Genomic DNA, 19,923 nt, shown 5'->3' on the forward strand with positions numbered 1-19,923 from the left:
AAACATGTCTGTGTTTGAACTCAACTGACATGTCAAATCTGAAATTTGATTAAGACCCCTTGTTGGAAATAACAAAATGATTTGACCTAGTTCATTGCAAAAGGAGGAACATTGGCTTGTAAGGCTTATAATTGTCTTCTCACATAGAGGTTTTTAAATGTACTAATAGTAAAAGGCTTATTGATGATGATGAATAATATACACAATTCTGGTTACAAAGTATTTACAATTTTTATTACAAATATCCACAAACATGCAAAAAAAGATATATAAAAAGTGAGTACAAAAGTTGCATGGGTGCCAGTTAAAGATACAAAGATGCAAAACACTGCTTGATATTAATACAAAAAAAGTGTGGTGCAGACATTGAGTGAAAGTAAAGCATTTTTTACCTAACCTATTTTTGACCCAGAAGCAACAGGTAAGGAACTATGCATGAGTAGAGTGGCAGTTGGCGTTTCACATGCATATCTTTGGTGAATATATACACACACACACACACACACACACACACACACACACACACACACACACACACACACACACACACACACACACAGACACACACACACACACACAGACACACATACATACATTATGACCAAGAAGTGTCTTTTTGCACACGGTATGCATGAGTGCTACAAGCTTAGTCACACCTCACGCACCACCGTCTTATCTCTCTGTGTCAAGGTGTTGTCGGATTACTCAAAGTGTCTGAGAACCTCTGAGGCACTTTTCACGTTGACTACACTGCAGTGGGGAAGAGGAAGTTAAAAGATGAAATGTGTGTCCTGAGTTTTGACCCTCTTGCTGCACCTCAACAGACAGCCTAAAAACGCGTGAACCGTTATAGTTCCGGGTGTTTTTAAAAAAAAATAAGGCTGTAGCAGGTGTGAAAGGTTACGAGAAATACTAGATATGTTGCCATTTACAGATATAAAGCAGATGTGTGTGATTATCACACAAGCAGTGAGACAGTGCAAGTTTAGTTTACTACCTCAAAGGACAACCCAACTTACTTCATCTTTTGCCCCGTTTAACCTCCCATACAAAAAAATGCAGAAATGACTGTTCCCTAATAAGGCATACAATAAAAAAGGTGCAGTCCACTGCTTTCTGTTAAAAATAATAATAAATACACAACGTCCTTCCAGTTCTTCTCCTTTTCACTGCTTGCTCTAAACTACTGTACTAAATGTTTTGCTGATTAGTTGAAGGCACTGAGCACCATAGTTATAACCTGAAGAGACCAGTTGGTTTAATCTTGTGAATTCACAGCATGAATGATAAATGTTCTTACAATGAATACTTCCCCTCTCAAGCCCTCACTTACTTTGGGACAAAGTAATAGCTGCATGTGTGTGTGTGTTTGCATACAATTGACAAGGTATTGCTCATCTCTTAAAATAGAGGTAATGAAATAATTCCACAGGATATTAAAAGTGTAAAATTAATTACTAGGAAGCATAAATATACAAAATGAGCATCAGGTGATTATGAATAATACCGTATGGCTGCATCTGTGAAATTGAATCTCTAACTTGTAAAAGGAAACAGTCCATTTCTTTCCGTCCTGCAATCCACCCTGCAAACATTTTGGGCCTGTTCTCTTAACTCATTCATTGCTGGGCATCAGAACAGTGAACAGTCAAAATGTATCAAACAAAAAGGGTTGTGCAACAGATGGCAGTGGGCAAGCAATGAGTGACATTTTCTGAAAGTGACCTCATTTGAAAGGTTAAAAACTCAATTTAAATTAGAAGAACAAAACAAATCAAACAAATACTGCATGTACATCAAGGCTATTTTGCACGATAAAATACTGTAATTAGTATCATCATATATATTTTGTTTGTATGGCTTCATCCCTTTTAAGGCCATCTAAGCTTTGGCAGTTCTGTGCATTTCTTCATATTGTAAAAGAGTTCGATATATACTGTATGAGCGAAAGTAAAAAAAAAAAATGCAATAAAAAATGTTAATATATATAGCATATGCATTGAATTGGCTTGTTAAAGTAACCTCAAGTTTTTATTCTGGGTAAATCTGTTATATCCAGGCTCAGTTCACATTTGCCCAAGTCTCCATTGTGGTCCTCTCCATTCCAGAATTGCCTCTCTGCATTGTCAATATGGCTTCTCACGTCGTAACTGTTTCTCTCATTTTGCACTCCATTCTCCCCCATGGGTGACTCTTGGATGAGGTCGCCACCAAACTCCTCTGCTTCTGGTGGCAAACTCCCGTGTGCCTCTTCCACATGACCATCACTGGCTCCTCCCTCTTTATCTTCCTCCTCTCCCTCCTCCTCTTCCTCCTCCTCTTTAAGGGTTTCTGTAGTTCCATCCAGACTGGAGTCACTGAGGAAGGAGTGTGGGGTTTGGGTATCATCCATGGACAGAGGGGTCTCGTCAGACAGGCGGCCCTCCAGATTGCTGGCCGCCCCTGGGGTGAGAGGCATGTCATCCTGGTCCTGGTCTGGATCCTGGTCTTTGCTGCAGTAGGCGTAGCGGTGGTTCATGTGCTGGGAGTACGAGCCGGAGTGAGAGAAGCGTTTGCCACACTTGTCACATTGGTAGGGTTTCTCTCCCGAGTGCAGCCGGCTGTGCTCGATCAGGTGGTGCTTGTGCTTGAAGGCCTTGTTGCAGATCTTGCACTCGTGAGGACGCTTGCCTGTAATGAAGACATTTAAAGGTCACGTCACCTATAAGCAAAATGCACTTTTTCATGTTTTCTTTTAACATTAATATGGGTTCCCAGTGGGACTAGAGACACCATAGTATGAGAAAAAAAACCTCCACCTCTACCTTTCTTAATAACCTGTGTTCAAAAACCCACGTCAGATTTCTCTCCCAATAAGAGGTCATAAGTGGTATGAATATATGTAGAAAAACTGAAGTGTTCACAACAAGTAAGTATTTTTGCAGACTGAAGACAAGCCACCAACCTGTGTGCTCGTATTTGTGTCGGAGCAGGGAGCTGCTCTTCTGAAAGGTTTTTTCACAAATGTCACACGCGTAAAGTCCCTCGTCCGTCTTCTTCAGTCTCTTCCTCCCTGGCCCTCCTTCTCCCTCCAGGCCTTCATCCATGAGAGACAGGTAGTCCAGAGCTCCGCGGCTTAACACCTCACCCTACGGAGAACACATTAAGGTTTAGACCACTAAAAATGACTTATCTAATTGCAGCAATACAAGCCTAACCCTAATACTTTACAATATCATTCCAATCGTATAGGTATTTCATGCAGTCGTGCGAAAGTTCACTCACCATGAACCTCTCCTGGTGGATTTTCTTCAGCGTTGCCTCTGCGTCTGCCTCCATCATGTAAGCTATAGGAGAGAGGAACCCTGGGCTATTGGCTGGCTGGCTGAATGGAATGGCAGCCATGCCTTCATGTCCTGGAAGGCCTAACCCAGCCTGGTTGAAGATAGGAAATCCGTTGTATAAGGCACCTGGAAACCCCCCGCTGTAGACCGGGTGGTGATGATGGTGAAGTGGCATATTATTTGAAGTCGGACTCTGTCTCCTGAGCTCTCTCTTCTCTCCTCTGGCTGAGTTGTTGCCGTTTACAGTTTTGTTCCTCCTCTCTTGGTCTGTGAGCTGCTTGGGCAGTGAGAGGTCCAGAGGTTCATTCTGTGCAGACCAGGGGCTGCCATTTTGGTTCTTGGGGGAGGACAGCTCAGGGGGACAGCTGGTGATCTCGAGGGCGATCGGAGAACCGAATCTGGAAGAGGGAACCCTCCGTCTAACTCGAGGTGATGACACGTCTAGGGAATGGTTGATTGGCTGTCTGGGACTTCCCTTCTCCTGGCCGGACCAATAAGCTCTTGAGGCCAGGGCGTCTTGGTGATGACGGGGCTGCGGGGGAGAGTGCATCGCCACCAAAAGCTGCTGCGGTACCGAGTGCCAGCTGGGCTTCTGCGATGGCGATTTGTTTTCAGAGAGGCCGTTAGCCGCTTCTTTGCCGTTCTCCTGTTGTAGAGCCGATCTGGGGAAGAATAACGTTGGTGAGAGGTGTTCTTTGCCGTGAAGACCCTCAGGCACCTCCATGGCCTCTCGGTTCATCTTACACAGGTAGCGCTCGTGCTGCAGACGCACGGCCACGTTGGGGAAAAGCTGGGAGCACCATCGACACGTCACACCTCGCTCATCACCCGACCTCACTAACTCTCTCCTTCTGTCAGGCGATGCAGTCCTGTCAGGCCCTCCTCCATTGTTAATCGCCCTCCTTTCCCTTTCCTCCATTGCACCTCCTCCTCTGTCCATCCTGTCCATATCCTCTCCATCTTTCTTGGCCTCCCTGTGAAGCATCTCCTGCAGCATCTGCTCGAACTTGGTCCCAGAGTGAAGATAAGGCAACAGGGTGGTCCCTTTTAGAATACTGGCCCTCAGAGAGAGTTCGGCTGAGTGCTCCCAAAGCCGTGCCAGGTCTAGACCTCCAGGATAGCCCGTGGGACTATGGTGGTTGGGCTCCTCTGCTGCAGCTGCCCCTCCTCTTTGACCCAGAGTTCTGCTGTTGTCTTGGCTCTGTGAAGCCATGGGAGAGCCCTTGTCACTGCCGTTTCTCCCCCCGCCGGCGGAAGGAGACGTTGGATATGAGTGGAGGTGGTAGGAGCTTTGGCCGTGCCCGTTAAATGCACCGCCGGCTCCTCCGTTGTTTCCTCCTCCACCGCTCAGGCACTTTTTACTGCTCAAGTGGGAGCTGTAGGAACCAGAGTGGGAGAAGCGCTTCTTGCAGTTGGAGCACTCGTAAGGTTTCTCACCTAAAGGGACGACAGAGAGACAGGGTATGTTAGTCAAAAGATGCGGAGAGTTGGTTAAAAATACCTTCATCTTGGGTGTGATACTTTCAATTTATTTTTATTTTTATGTCACGTCATTAATTATTTTCACTCATTCTCAGTCAACAAATCAAAGGAGGTGTATAATTTTATACCATATAACACGGTAAGTAAGGGTTAGTGATGCAGTGGAAACAATAGCAAATTGATGGGTGAGTGCGAGCGTTTTAAAGTGTCATTTTGACTCACCACTGTGGATGCGGAGATGCTCTTTGAGGTGGTGTTTGTACTTGAAGGCTTTCCCACACTGCAGACATTTGAACTTCCTTGTCTCTATGGTTTGATCCAAAGTGATGGCATTCTAGGATGATTAGACATAGTCATTAGTTTTTACAATAGAAAACTCATTTGAGGAAACAAATTTGAGGGAGTGAAGGAATATAATTGTCATATCTATCAACTCAAAGTTATAAATAAATAAACTTGTAACATTAACTAAGTATATCAAATAGTACAGACATTTCTCCTGCTGTCTGTGTGTAGTTACCTTGTCCTGCAATTGGTTATGAAGTGCCAGGTGCCGCTCCATCTGTGCCCTATGGGTGGCGGTGTATCCACAGAGCGGACAGGCCATGTGGCCCCCCTCCCTGTCCTGACAGTACTTGATGTGGTCCCTCAAAGAGGCTCCTCGCTGATATGTCCTGTGGCAGAATGGACAGGCCCCCTGGCTCCTCTCTGCATCTGGAGTCCAAAGAGAGGTGACATTTTAAAAAGACCATGGAGATTCAGTATCCCTCCATTCATCCATTTACACACACAAGCTGCTTATCCTGTTCTAGGCTGTGGGGAGCGGAAGCCTATCCCAGCATGCACTGAGCAACATGCAGGGCAAGCCTCTGTCTTCCTTTCCATTTTCTCAGACTAACACAGCCTCATATAAAGTTGTCTACAGAGTTTAACTCGATTTGAGAAGATCCAAAGCGCTAAAGTTGTAGGCAGAAAAAGCTTAGCATATACAATCTGTTGTACCATCACTATTCACTGTCAGCCTGCAGCTCATCTTTACTAACAACACAGTGCCTGGCTCAAATACAGCTTTTTTAGATTAGATAGTTCTCTTCGGTATCATTGCAGCTGTATCCGCCTACCTGCTCCCTCAGGTGAACAGTGCTGAGCTCCTGGTGACCAGATGGCGGGTGGCAGCTCGTCGTGCCTGCTGCCCGGGTGGTAAGCAGCCGAGCCATTGGTGTTCAGATGGTCCAAGAGACTGGATGGGGTAGAGGCCTTCCTCAACTGGGTCAGAAACTCATAGTGGGCCAGGTCCTCCAAGGTATTCTGGGAGTCTGAGTTCTTACCTGGGAACATAAAATCAAATCAAATCAAATCAGTTTTTTATTTATATATCATCCATATCACAAATAGCAATTTGAGTCAGTGAGTGTAACAATTCGTACACAAGATGACACCCTCTGCCTTAAGACCCCAAGAACGCCCAGCAAAAAACCTTTTAACGGGAAAAATTAGTTTACAACAAGCATTCTCCAGAATCGCTGACTCCACCTTTAATGGGATGAAAGTCTCACTGAAATACAAATCCTGGTGTGACAATGAATACAATAGAGGTTAAATAGTTATTTTGCAGAATTGAAGATTGACATATTGCATTTGTAAGTTACCTTTCATTTGCACAGCGTTTTTGTCAGTGAGTGCATCAGTGCGGCTGAACCACTGCTGCTGTTACATTTTCATGTACATTTTCATGTTCAAATGAATCTCTTGAGAGAGGGCTTACCCTCCGACTTTATGTGAACATGCTTGTCTTGTTCATATATTAATGCATGTGTGTGTGTGTGTGTGTGTGTGTGTGTGTGTGTGTGTGTGTGTGTGTGTGTGTGTGTGTGTGTGTGTGTGTGTGTGTGTGTGTGTGTGCGCACACAGAGGGAGTGGGGATAAACTGTAAAATGACACTAAGCAACTAAATCTAATGAAGCTGAATTGTTTACTTGATGAGCGACAGATGAAACAATATATTCTGGGAACTCGTTGGCCAGATATGAAACTAGATTTTTTCATTTCGATCCCTTGACTGAAGTGACAGGCAGGCCGGCGGATAGAGAGAGCCACGTGAAGAAGAGAGGGCGCCTCATATCATGAATCAAGCCGGTCAGCTTACAGCGACTTTGAGGAGGATTTTTCAAATGTTTGCAGATGTTGGCATATTTTGAGCTGTTTTTTTATGTGGTGAAGGGAAGAGCCTGTGCGGTCGAGTGTTGTAAAAACTCAGCTTTGCCTTCATCAGGCACGGCCAAATCACACGAGGCGAGGGAGCTAAGTGATTGTTAGTAGGCAAGCCGCGCGGGGCCCTTTGATCTCTCCTAAATAAAAGGGAAAGCCTCACGTCGCGCAGTGCTGATTTCAGTACCGTAACGTCACCTCTTTGATGCATGGAAATATTGTGACATTGTGTGGGATGAGTTCTTTTGTCATGCTTTCAGAAGGCTGCCTTTTTCAAAGAGACGAGTGAAAAAAAGAGAATGAGCGCGTAGGGAAGGCATGGTTTCATAAGAAGCTGATATGAAGGTGTTTCTAGAGGGCTCCGAGAAGCATCATGAGACTGGAGGCTTCTTGCGTCAGAAAAACAGAGTAAACTTGTTTACACACACACATTAGTGTCACACACAGCAGACTCAGGCCGTTTACATTACATTTGGCATAGCTTTGCTACTTTCTTGGCCAGGTTTACTGTCTTATGTAACAAGACAATGCTGTACTTTTTTCTGTTTTACAGGTTACTCCCCCCATGGATATCCAAGTTAAATTCAATGCTTTTTATTATTTTTTTAATGCCACTTAAAATTAAGTCAAGGTCATACATTTATTATAAACTCACATTTATATACTCACATTGATATACTGCACTATATATAACAATAGATGTGTGAAGTGTGTGTATACTCTTAGTAATACAATTAAAAAGTGCTTATTAGTCACATAACGACCCCTCTCCAAGTATGTATTTTGAGAATATTAAATGCGATGTTTTTTTCAATGATTGTAAGACCCCGCGCCCGCGGCTACCCTGGTTTAATTTCATTTTATTTATTCATTTACGGCTGGTGACCATAGTGACATGGTATGGAGCACAAAACATTCAAATAAAAACAGAACAAAACAAAGGAGAACTTACAGTACATCCTCAGTGGATCCTGGTCTCCCTCTCTGTCAGTGGCAGACACAGTGGTGGTTGTGGCCTGCTGCTCTACCTGTCCCCAGTAGTTCCTGCCTGCGGGGCTGAGGCTGTGTGTCTGTGTTGTGGAGGGAGGGGGGCTACCCGTCTCCTCCGTGCCCTCTGTGCCCTCCGTGCCCTCACTCAGGGTCAGGCTGGTCTTGTCCAGATTCTCCTGGAAGTCCTGGGGCTCCAGGCTCCACACGCCCACCTCATCCTCCCCCTCAGAGCCCAGGGAAGTCACCTGCTCAGCATCCACTAGACGGAGGGAGGAATGAGAAAAGACAAGCCCTGGTTAAACGGTATGCAGCAAACAGGTAGTACGGATTAGGGATGTATGATTTTTCAATACTATATTTGCTGTATTGCTGTATTTATAAAAATAAAATAAAAGTATGATGAATGTGTTTTTGAGAATTAAAAAGTATTGTGCAGATAAAAAAAATAAAACAATAAATATATATAGGCCTATATGCAGTTTATTTAAATATATGTATCAAGTCAACTTTATTGTCAATTCTGCAATATGTGCCAGATATACAGAGGAATCGGAAAAAGTACAAAGGATAAAAAAAAGTTAAGTAATAAATATATATAGTTTGTAGACAAGATTTTAAATGCAATAGTAGTGCACTGATAGGCAATTACTTTGTGGAACTGTAGATACTGATCAAAACAAAACCAGACACAGGGCTACAACATTTTTGATAATATGTCAGGAACTGAAACAAAAACAGAAGAAAAGCACAACCAGAAACTCAAACATGTTTGAAGATGTTTGAAAAAAAAAGAAACGGTTTTATTATCAATTTGTATTTTACTATTGTTCCTCTCTATGAAAGAGGAAATTAACTGTCTCCATTTGAAGAATGATTTTCATATTGTACGATATGTTTTTATGGGGTTTTGTGTGGTCTGCTTTGTGGATTATGATCAATACGAACAGACTCAGCCATGCAACATAAACATATGTGATACGCACATTGAGGTCCCTACAAGAATGGCGTTTTTTCTCGAAAAATTCACAGACCTTTTTTCACAATGTAAAACTGCAGACACATAAATATCCAGTATTCATAGTCATTTCTGATCATCAGTGTAATTTCCAAAACTATGGTTTTACTCTGACGGTAAGTGTTTTTCATTTAAATCAATTACATAAACATAAATGTATCTAATTTAGGTCAGGTCATAAATAGAAAGCATTTAAAAGATCAAACTTTGTAGTCAAAAAAAGATGAGTGGTTTTAAAAATGTATCTCTTCAAATATTGTTTGTATAGAATGGTATAAATTACATTTTGAACTGAAGCTTTTATGCGTTTATGTGTAATTGCGCTCACAATTTATGCGACGGTGGAAAAAAACCTGTTGTCTAATTATTAGATACCCGCATTTAGCACATGTACTGCCTGTGTCTTGTGATGTGGCCGGGATATATAGCTCGGCATGTACGAAAAAGAAAAGATAAATAACATATTGTCATGTTAAATAGTGTACCCTCCGTGCCCAGACTGCAACAAAAGTGGAAAAGACGCACAACTTTTTCCCATGGCAAAGACAATAAATGACAATCACAAACACATGCCCGGGATTTCAGCTGTAGGCTCTTATTTCCAAGGCTCTTTTTGAGGACACTCTGTTTTCCTCTCACTGATTGGCAATATCTAATCACAAGCAAGTAATGACCATTTAAGAACACAAATGCTCTCGATGCCAGAGCCTTTGAAAATGTGCCATCGGAGGAAGCCAAACCATTGTCAAGACGGGGAACATGGACCTACATGCAGAATGCAAATTCTTCTTTTTGTGTTGTTTTGAAAATAAACTTCCTGATCAGTAACCTAAGAAGGTTGAATTACAAATAGTCCTATACTTCTTATTAGTTCAAACAAACGCTCCTCTCTGGCCCTGAGAGTCTTGTGTTTCTTTTTCATCAGATCAGGGTGGAAATAAAAGTTTCACATCTCATTAAATTTCACATAACACATACAAAGTGTGTTCATAAAGCTGTCAAAACAGCTCTCAGTCATTCTTAAAAAGATTTTCATTTTTGTTTGAACCCTTCCAAACACACCATCACCGGCTGGCGACACTACAATTGACATTCTGCTTTTCAACTCCACACACACTCATTAACGCCCTACGGCTCACGGTGACAAAGGCCATATACCGGAACCTTGGGGAGACATTTTAGCAAATCTACGTCATCAACTTTACATCTAGAAGACACAAAAGCATGCAGACGACACACACACACACACACACACACACACACACACACACACTGACACACACACTGACACACACACACACACACACACACACACACACACACACACACACACACACACACACACACACACACACACACACACACACACAGACTGTTACTGAAAGAGTGACAAAGGGGGCCAGTGCTGCTAAGGGGGCGCCCCGCAGGCATAAACGCCATTTAATCACTTGCGAGTGCAGCGATACAATTTACAAACACATTCTCCTGTTGAGCATATGAGCTAATCTCAAAATGTAACACCTACGTGTGTATCTGTTTGCATCAAGCAAGTTGACTGTCCTGGTAATGCAAAACTCTGATTCATTCGAGCCCGAGGTCCTTGCGGGGCTGCTCTACTAACATGGGGAGGAATGACTTGCTCTTATGGGCGGTGAAATTGGTCATCAGAAGTGTTTCCCTACAGCAGACATCAGCTATGAAGTTACATGATGTAGTCGGCCCATCAGCCCTGCAGGATTTTTTTTTGTTTTTTTTAGGAGGATAGGACATACACGCCGGGCCCAAAAACAGCTAAATCTGCTCCGGATTAGCATTCAATTGTCTCTAATTTTCTCTCCCATGACAGTGAGTGACACTGAGCCCGTATGCGCTGTCATTAAAGCAGCAGCGCGCCGGAATGGCTTTCATTATCAGGCCCGTTGATTTATTTATTTGGATAGCGAGAGCATCCTTCAAATTGTTCTTTTTGTGTGTTGGAACAGGACAACAAAAGCTTTGAACAGCCCAGGAGGTTTTTGGGATTGCCTGAGAGAAGAGCTTTGTGTCAAGGTACAAAGGACTTGAAGCGTGATGAATTCATGCAATGTGCGAGACTTTTTAAAGAATGTGAAATGTGTTAGAAGAAGCCGAAGACAAAATAACACACAGAAACAACACTGTATAAAAAACAGTCCTCTGCTATTGTGCATGTACACCATACTAGTGTGTGTGTGTGTGTGTGTGTGTGTGGTGTGTGTGTGTGTGTGTGTGTGTGTGTGTGTGTGTGTGTGTGTGTGTGTGTGTGGGAAGAACTTGAGTCATATCCAGAGAGTGCTAAGCGATCTGTGCTGCATCATGCTTGACAAATGTCGATCACTTGGTCTTTTGGGGACACTTTCTGATAGTATGACAACAACAGTGGGTTCAGATCAAACACTTGCAGCACTAATTTGACTAACTCACTTTACTATATTGGTCAGCAAGCCAGAAAATAACTCTTTTTGCAGCTAGGGACATCAGTCAGAAATGCAGAATTAGATCATGAGAGAGAATATCAGTATTTTTGTTATACTGGGGGGCTTCTTGTGATCCATCTTGAATAGGATGTGAAGCCTACAAAAACTGTAGTTCTTCACTATTTCCATTGTCTATACTCTATAGCCAGACAGAGACGGATAACGGCCCGAATGCATTCAAAGGCACACATGTGTGTCACACGCAAAGGGAGAATATTTTTTTTTTACACAACCACATAAGAACACAAACCAGAACGAGAGAAAAAAGTCACATAAGATAAAGAAGAAAAAAGCAAAAATCATCTCAGCATGTCTTTTTGCTCCGGCTCGCAACAACTGCACACAGAAGGTTTTCAGGGCCAGTGTCTATTTCTCCAGTGTTTATATCCCAGAGGGCATCTACTGTACAGCAACACGCTAAGCTGCAGTTTATTTTACGATGCACATATGTGATCTGCTATTGACTTAGTAATTATGTGGCTAAATGGTAAGCACGCAATAATTACCTAGGAATTACCTTGTTTGTTTCTCTTGGTTTTAAATGGCAACAAACAAGGCCAGGCCCAATTTACCGCACTGCGTAAGCATTGCCGTTCTGCTGATTTTTTTTTTACAATTCAAGATTTTTAACATAAAAGCCACAATAAGGGTAACGCAATATTATCAATGCTTTTTAATGGTTTCCTTTGCTTTCATATGAATAATAACAACCTAATAAAACACTGTTTAGTTTCAGTTGAAGACATTTTGTTATTTTCACCCTAAATGAGCCCAACAAGTATCTAAAAGTAGTTCTCAACTCCATTATTAAGTTGAGTTGTTGTTGTGATATACCCTCGAACAACTTAACACATACTATTAAAACAATATACCGTAGGAATTAAATCAAGTACAGTATATATTTTTATGTTTTTAAATTAAGATTAGAATTTAAATACAATTTTCCACTTTTTCGGTTATCGCTTTTCCCTTTCATTGATTCTTCTCTTTTGAAAAGTTTTGTATTAAATTACATTTTGAGCCAACATCTTTAGAAGTTATCCTGCTAACCAGAATAAATTAAAACCAGTCGCTCTTCATATGACATATTGTGCTCATGCGCTTTTTATACTTTTTTTTATACAGTACAAAATGTAGATGGTAAAACTGTCAGAAGCAAGCAGATGGATACATTCAAGGGAATACACTACGGCATAAATAAAAACTGTCTGATACCTTGTATTTTTCTGTGAAAGAAGTCCTTTTGAGATCAAAACTGCATATTAATCCCTATTTTGAAAACATTAGGTTTCAGTCAGTGCATGAAATAATGCATCTACCATGCCGTTCAAACTGTGCCGGTTTTACAGGTGTCGAAAGAAACTCTACCCTTGCTATTCTGAACGCAATAAATAACCACATGAAGGTCATGAACGCCCACTCGCTAAACAAATAGTGCAGGAAGACGTGTGTATTGTCATCTTTTACAGTACCTATGGGAGCTGTTCACAGACGAGTTAAATCCATATTCATTTGCAGAGTGCGATCATGTTTCGACAAGCGATGGCCTACCTTAAAATATATCGAAGAAATCAAATCTGTCAATTGAAAAACTCTCACTGTGGCAGCGCTCCTATTCATACCTGCTGCCTGACAGTCATACGATGAGTCAGGGGAGGACCGCAACCAACAACAAACACCTCCCACCCCATCTCCTTCATCTGAGCAGCAGCACACACACACTCTCTCTGTCTCTAGAGGCAATGGTTGCTTCTGACTTTAGCACCTTGGCCTGGTCTGGTTTAGTTTGGTTTGGTTTGACCTGCCTTAACAACTTGCAGAAGGGAAGAAATGACACTGAAGACCACACGACAATCTCAGTATATCTACCTGTGTTATTATTGCACATGCACCAAATTAACCAAACTGACACACATTCCCTGGTCATTTTCTCAACACACACACACACACACACACAGCACACACGTATGTACGCACACGCAGACAGGGAAGCACACACATACATAAACACACACACACACACACACAAAGATTTGAAACGAGCAGAAATAACTTCAAAATAGTGTAATTTTGCAAAATCATAGATTTAATTTACCTTACAGCAAACTGAACTGTGCTGAATCCCCCCCCCCCCCCCTCCTCCCTTGGCGGTTGCCTCGTTTTTGCAAAGCTAACTCTTAATTTCAATTCATCTAAATGTTTTACAGATCATGTCATGAGTGCTGACAGCAAATTGAGGATTAAATGCTCTAAATTACATGTTAACCAATAGGAATGGTGGTAATGTGATGTTTTGCAGCGCTTTTTATTGCATTTCTGCGGCCAGAGGAGGGGAAATGCAAACATTCTTGTCTAATGATGGTGAAAATAACCACACACACACACACACACATTGATATGAGAGGCGAAGTCACACAAGTCGAGTTATAGTTCAATTGATCACAGTCATTTCTGAGGCTCGGTTGGCAGCGAGCCAGAAAAAGTGTTTGCAAATGGCTGCTGGCGAGAGAGCTAAAATGAGAGTGAAACTGTGACGCTGCAATGGGGATTTTAAAGGTCATATTAGTGCGGAGGAAGAGATGCTCAAATGTGATGAGTGGCACAGTTAGTGATTTTGCATTCTTGCTGTTGCAGTGGGTTACACAGTGTTGAGGTGTGTGTGTGTGTGTGTGTTGGAGAAAAAAGGTGACAAGAGTTAGCAGGGACACGGGTGCATGGATACTGTGCAGAGCATATATTTCACTGAGAGAGAAAAAGAAAGAGAGAACAAGTGATGGAGGAAGAGGGAGAAAGAATATCAGAAAGGCCAGGGGATTAGAGAAAAGAGAAGGAGAGAGACACTGAAGACACTGAGAACGCAACAGTGTCAAACGGTCCCTGACACAAATCCTCCAACCGATGTCAAACTGTGAAAAACACACGCTACAGAGGGAAATTCCCTCAACGCATAGACACACACACACACACACACACACACACACACACACACACACACACACACACACACACACACACACACACACACACACACACACACACACACACACACACACACACACACACACACACATACACACACACAAATTACATAGAAATACAGAAAAACAAACAAGCACAACTTGTATTGTGGGCAACAATAGGGAGCACGACCCGCCTGCTGCTACTGAGGACTACAGCATGATCAAACACAGCAAAAAAAAAACATAACTCTGTGTGTGTGTGTGTGTGTGTGTGTGTGTGTGTGTGTGTGTGTGTGTGTGTGTGTGTGTGTGTGTATGTGTGTGTGTGTGTGTGTGTGTTTGCACAGTACACCATGGATATCTGAACTGCAGTCAGCAATAGAGTATAGAGTCGAAGCCCACGCTGTGCCCCAGCAGCAGAGTGGAGGCACGGCGCTTTCAGAAGTCATGCTCATTAGGAGACAGCAGCCTGTCAGAGCATTTAGGCCGAGGGGCAACAGCTGCACTTTGAAGGACGCAGACACACACAACCATCCAATCACTATATAAACACACAGCTAATTTCCTCATTGATTAAGGCTTTGTAAAGACGGAAGCTCGTACCAAAAGCGCTCCAAATTCTGCACCCTACGCAGGGATCTTTAAATCCACTATAAACACCCGTATTGAAACTATTTTGCCTTTGTTCATTCGATGTTGCTTTTAATGATTGTGCACAATTAGGGCCCTTTGTGACACACAAAAACAGAATCCCTTTTTTCGGGCCTTTTATTAGCTTCAAAGCCACACTGAGCCATTTCGCTGATACCACTCACAACGTTGATTCGTCAACGAGGAGCTGGTGTTAGTTTCATTATTCACACACACAGTTCTCGGTACGATTTCAGAGGAGTCTCTGCGAATCAAAGCACACACCCCCCCGAGGCATATACAGACTGCAACATACTGCTGTGGTGCTGTGTACAGCTGTGAGGGCCCCGCTTTGAAAAGGCATCTGAAAATCGATTGAGATCAGTAGTACCAACTGATCTGCCATTCTCTTATCTACGAGTCACCTCACCTCACCGAGCAGTGAAGTGCATCTGCTTAGTGGAAACCTTCTGCGACTTCAAAAGGCCAACAGATTAAACCGACAAATAGCAAATAAGCCAAACTAATACACTCATACTACACAGCCAGCAAGACCACCAAACAAATAGTTAACAAAGGAAGCAGTAATTTACCGTACAGTTCCGTACGCTAAAGGGCAAGCTAACCAACATTTGTGATAAAACTTCTCTGCTATTTTCTTCATCTTTCACCTTCAACCATATACATTTTTTTTAACATCTGATAGGGCTAATTTCCTCCTACTCATATTTGCACTTTTCTCATGCGTGCTGCACATCTTTGCTTGGCTTTTTTCGTTCTCAAAATACAGCAGACTGCGTGTGAATTCTGCCTAATGACGACTTTAAAACAATTCATTTCTGTCTAAATTTGTCTTCATTTGCCAAACATAGGTGAACTCTGCGTGTAGTTTGAGATTAAAAAAGGCAAATGAAGAACGTAGATGGCATGACAGACACTACCATGTTTGTGTTTGTCGACTAATTTCAGACAGAGATAGATAAAGTGACACACAGATTTACAGATAGAGATACAGAGTATAGGCCTATACAGAGAACAGGAAATGGGTCCTAAATAACTTGTGGCTTAGACCAGTAATCACACCACAGAAAAAGGTGCATACAATACGTGCTGTGTGAAACAGTGAGAAAGCTGTGAGGTATACAGTACACCGAACCACGGGCCGATACAGACACATACTATGTAGGCGGAGGAACACAGTCACACAGGCAGGGTATATACTTTCATCCCCTCTGGTAGATTCCCACCCGAGCTATGTATTCTTAGATTGTGGCCAGTCAACTCTCGACCATCCACGAGGTATTTTCGTAGCCTATAATGATGTTAAGGTTTCGCCAAGCTCACTGACAGCCGCCTCCACAGGAACTTGAAAATTAATAGCTTTACATTTCCTCGCAGGTAGTGCTGGAACAAACGAGGCAACGATACTGTGCTGTTGTATCATTATAATGACTGTTATCTTCTATAATGGATAACGGGGCTTTCTTTCTATAAGGTATATGCTTTTTAATACACTCAAGTCACCAAAAGAAAATATATAAAAAAATGCAGTTTATTAAAAAAAAAGGTTGGTTTGCAGAATATGCAGAAAAGAGTTGGAGGAAAGTGAAAATAAGTTTTCCCATTTCAATTCTGATAAGGTTCAAATGTTTTGCACAAGATACAATTGCTGCTGTGTGCTAACACTGTACTGTAGTTTACAAAACTAAAAACTACTGAAAAGACTTAAGACTAACGCCTGAGACTCTTAGCTGTTTACCAAACCCACTCATGGATTGGTATGCGAATAAAAAATGCAACAATCAGTTTTTCCTCCTTGCAGAAATGGGCCAAGGTGTGAGTGAAGAGGTGTGCAGAAGAGCCTCTGTGGTCGCCTGAGCTCTTCCTTTGGAGGTTTCCTGTGCTGCTGCTGCTGCTACATGTTTGCCACCATGTTTACCTGTCCTGCAGACCACCACAGTGACATTTATCAAAAAAACAATTACCATGTTGTACAACGGCTTTTACCTTCAAAGCGGATGGACCTACGTGTGGCTTTCTGCTTTAGTGGCATTTTTTTTTAACAAACTTTGTGGTATGCTTTGCAAAAGTAGCACAGTGTAATTGACAGCAAACACAGTAACGAGGAGAGAATTATTTTGCAGATAACTATTCTATTTCACTAGTTCTGGTATCAGAATTTGCAAGGATATAGCAATTTTATATATACAGTATATAAAAATAAAAATAAAAATAAATCCCAAATAACCATATTTTAGTTGGATTATCTAAAAACATACTGAAGTGGGCAACAAATCTGACATTTAACACCGCGCACATTCACACCGTTCATTACAATAGCGATGACTTGCAGCCTCTTATGTCATTCACTGAGTTTGTCTTGCTTCCTTTATTACATCAACTCTTGCACACTATACAGTTTCCAATGACCTATCACAGTTTAAATTAAGAAACACTGTTGATATCATTCTGGACTTCCCTACTTTGTCATGCTGCATTGTCTTATTTGACTCATCTGCTGTGTCAATGACTCACCAGCAGTGACACATTGACTTAACTCTTGGATATATAGGGCTCTTGTACATATGCATACAAAGCTTTGTCACCAGGTTTGAGCTCTGTGTGTCTCGGTGCCTACGTGCCCTATTTGCATCTGTTGCACTTTAAAAGGCAGCAGGACTTGATGTTGGTGAGAAAGGTTAGCTCGGTTTGAGGAACACGTTATTTTGGAGTTGGCCCTGGTCCTCCTCCTCCTGTGGCCCGCGCTCTTGCTTTTTTAACGTGTAGCGAGGGATTCGGTGCTGGAATGCAGTAACGGTCACAGAAAGGGACCCACGCACTCACCGCACTGTGAATCAAAAACCCAAACTCTACTTCATTAGGCTCCTGTCATTGCAGAGAACTCTCACACACCACTCTATAAATACCCCCCTGTTCTCCCCCCTCCAAATTTGTTTTCCCCTTATTTTTTTTTTACACATGAAAATGCTCAGGGACCGTTCCAAGCTTTGTGATGTGGCTCTTTATTTTGTACGTTGGCGCAAGAAAACCACACAATAGTGGCTCCTTTTGAATATTAAAACATTCTCTGACGGAGCACACAAAAGGGTTCTGAAGTTTTTTTTTTTTTTCTTTTTTTAATAGGGCTGCACGCTAAATAAAACTTCTCTTTGAGCTTAACAGCTATACAATGTGGGATTCTGGTGGTTAGTTCTGCTCAAGCTGCAACTTTGGGTTACTTTTTCTACGGGACATTTGTTTTGAGGGTGGAACAAATACGCCTGGTATCCCACTTGCCTTTGTCTACCTCAAACATATTTATACATATAGGCCTAAGATCTGTTTTGAGGTGTCTTTTTGTGATGTGGTGTTCTCGGAAAAAAAAGGACAATTTGCTCCATTAAAAAGCCCCAAATGTCTCAATCTAACCACTAAAAACTGATTGGGGACGCAAGATACTAGAATTCATGCAGGAACCCACATTAAGATATAAAAGATCAGAGCACACCATGTGAAGGTATTCACTCTACACATGCAATTACGGCAACATCCTTCCAACCATTATTATAGCTCTGGCTGCCACTACAACTGACGGTAATAATAATCCTGCCCTGTTATTCCTCTTCACTTTCAACCGCTAAAAGTAAAAAATAAAGACTTTGACAAGTAGGGATGCTCTGAGAGTTAGCAAAAAAAGAAAATGAAAAGACAACAGACATTTATCCAATGCCGCTGCTGCTGGCCTCACAACAAGGCATCCAGTCACATGAGAAAGCATAGGATTAAGTGCATCTGAATGTACTTTGTTATATCATGATAAATGCTGTTTTAATCGACACAGCCTGTAGTATGGATGAGGCTTGGCAGTCAAGTTCCTGCCTGGTTTAAATACAGCTGGGGCGCCATCCTCTGGCATATATGTACATTACATCCTCTAGTCGAGAGACAATGACACACCAAAGCATTTGGTAGTGACCACATGTGACCTCTGAGGCTTTCGAACAATAGAAAAAAGATGCCTTTCTAATGTGTCACACTGCTTTGTGTTTTTCTTTGTCTTTCTCTCGGCCGTTTGCTCACGTCTGCAAACACCATCTCCTCTCCTTCTCTCTCTCTCTGTCCCTAAATCTGCTTTCTTTCGTCACTTTTACTGCCTTTTAAGTACGCACATATAAAGAAGTACAGGCAGGAACAAAAGGAACACACACACACACACACACACACTCAACTGGTCTTTTTGTGGTTGCGCAGTTTTGATCTGGGAGCTGTATGAGTCATATTGCATATTAATTTACACACACATCTGTATGTTCGTTAGTTACAGCTTGATGTAATTGTGTGTGTGTGTGTGTGTGTGTGTGTGTGTGTGTGTGTGTGTGTGTGTGTGTGTGTGTGTGTGTGTGTGTTAGAGAGAGAGAGAGATAGAGAGAGAGAGAAAGAGAGAGAGAAAGAGAAAGAGAACGTGTTCGCTTTGTGCATGAGAAGTTTGAACCAACGCCTTGAAAAAGAAACTAATTAAAGTTACGGAGAAGAAAAAAAAAATGCAAAGGCAAGCAGAACCGCACAAGAGAGTGTGTGCATGTCATTACTGACCTGGCCCGGTTGGGAGAAAGAAAAAAGGATGGCAAGAAGACAGAGAGAGAAAGAGAAAGAGAGAGGGGGAAAGTAAAACCTCAACCAGTGAAATAATGTATATAAAAAAAGACTCAAACAAGAAGAAAGGTTTAAAAAGCAAACTTTGGGGAGTTTAAAGAGGATCTTTGATGTGTATCAGAAGAGGAAAGCAGCCTTTGCGACTGGGACGACAGTAATTTTAAGTC

At 42.1% G+C, this 19,923-nt stretch overlaps 1 protein-coding gene across 1 annotated transcript in view; it reads right to left on the minus strand.

Annotated features, from left to right (window-relative positions):
• Positions 1–468: 468 nt before the first annotated feature.
• Positions 469–19,923, minus strand: part of LOC307248851 (zinc finger E-box-binding homeobox 2) — a 29,408-nt gene continuing 9,953 nt past the window's right edge. The window contains exons 2-8 of the mRNA XM_080025381.1: positions 7,966–8,262; positions 5,927–6,133; positions 5,326–5,519; positions 5,028–5,139; positions 3,265–4,760; positions 2,945–3,128; positions 469–2,670 (exon numbers count right to left, since the gene is read on the minus strand). Coding sequence (XP_079881507.1) covers positions 2,024–2,670; positions 2,945–3,128; positions 3,265–4,760; positions 5,028–5,139; positions 5,326–5,519; positions 5,927–6,133; positions 7,966–8,262 — 3,137 coding nt within the window. The 3' untranslated portion in view covers positions 469–2,023. The remainder of the gene's footprint in view (positions 2,671–2,944; positions 3,129–3,264; positions 4,761–5,027; positions 5,140–5,325; positions 5,520–5,926; positions 6,134–7,965; positions 8,263–19,923) is intronic.

This window comes from Ammodytes marinus (assembly GCF_949987685.1).
Source record: "Ammodytes marinus genome assembly, chromosome: 4".
Classification (NCBI taxonomy): domain Eukaryota; kingdom Metazoa; phylum Chordata; class Actinopteri; order Uranoscopiformes; family Ammodytidae; genus Ammodytes; species Ammodytes marinus.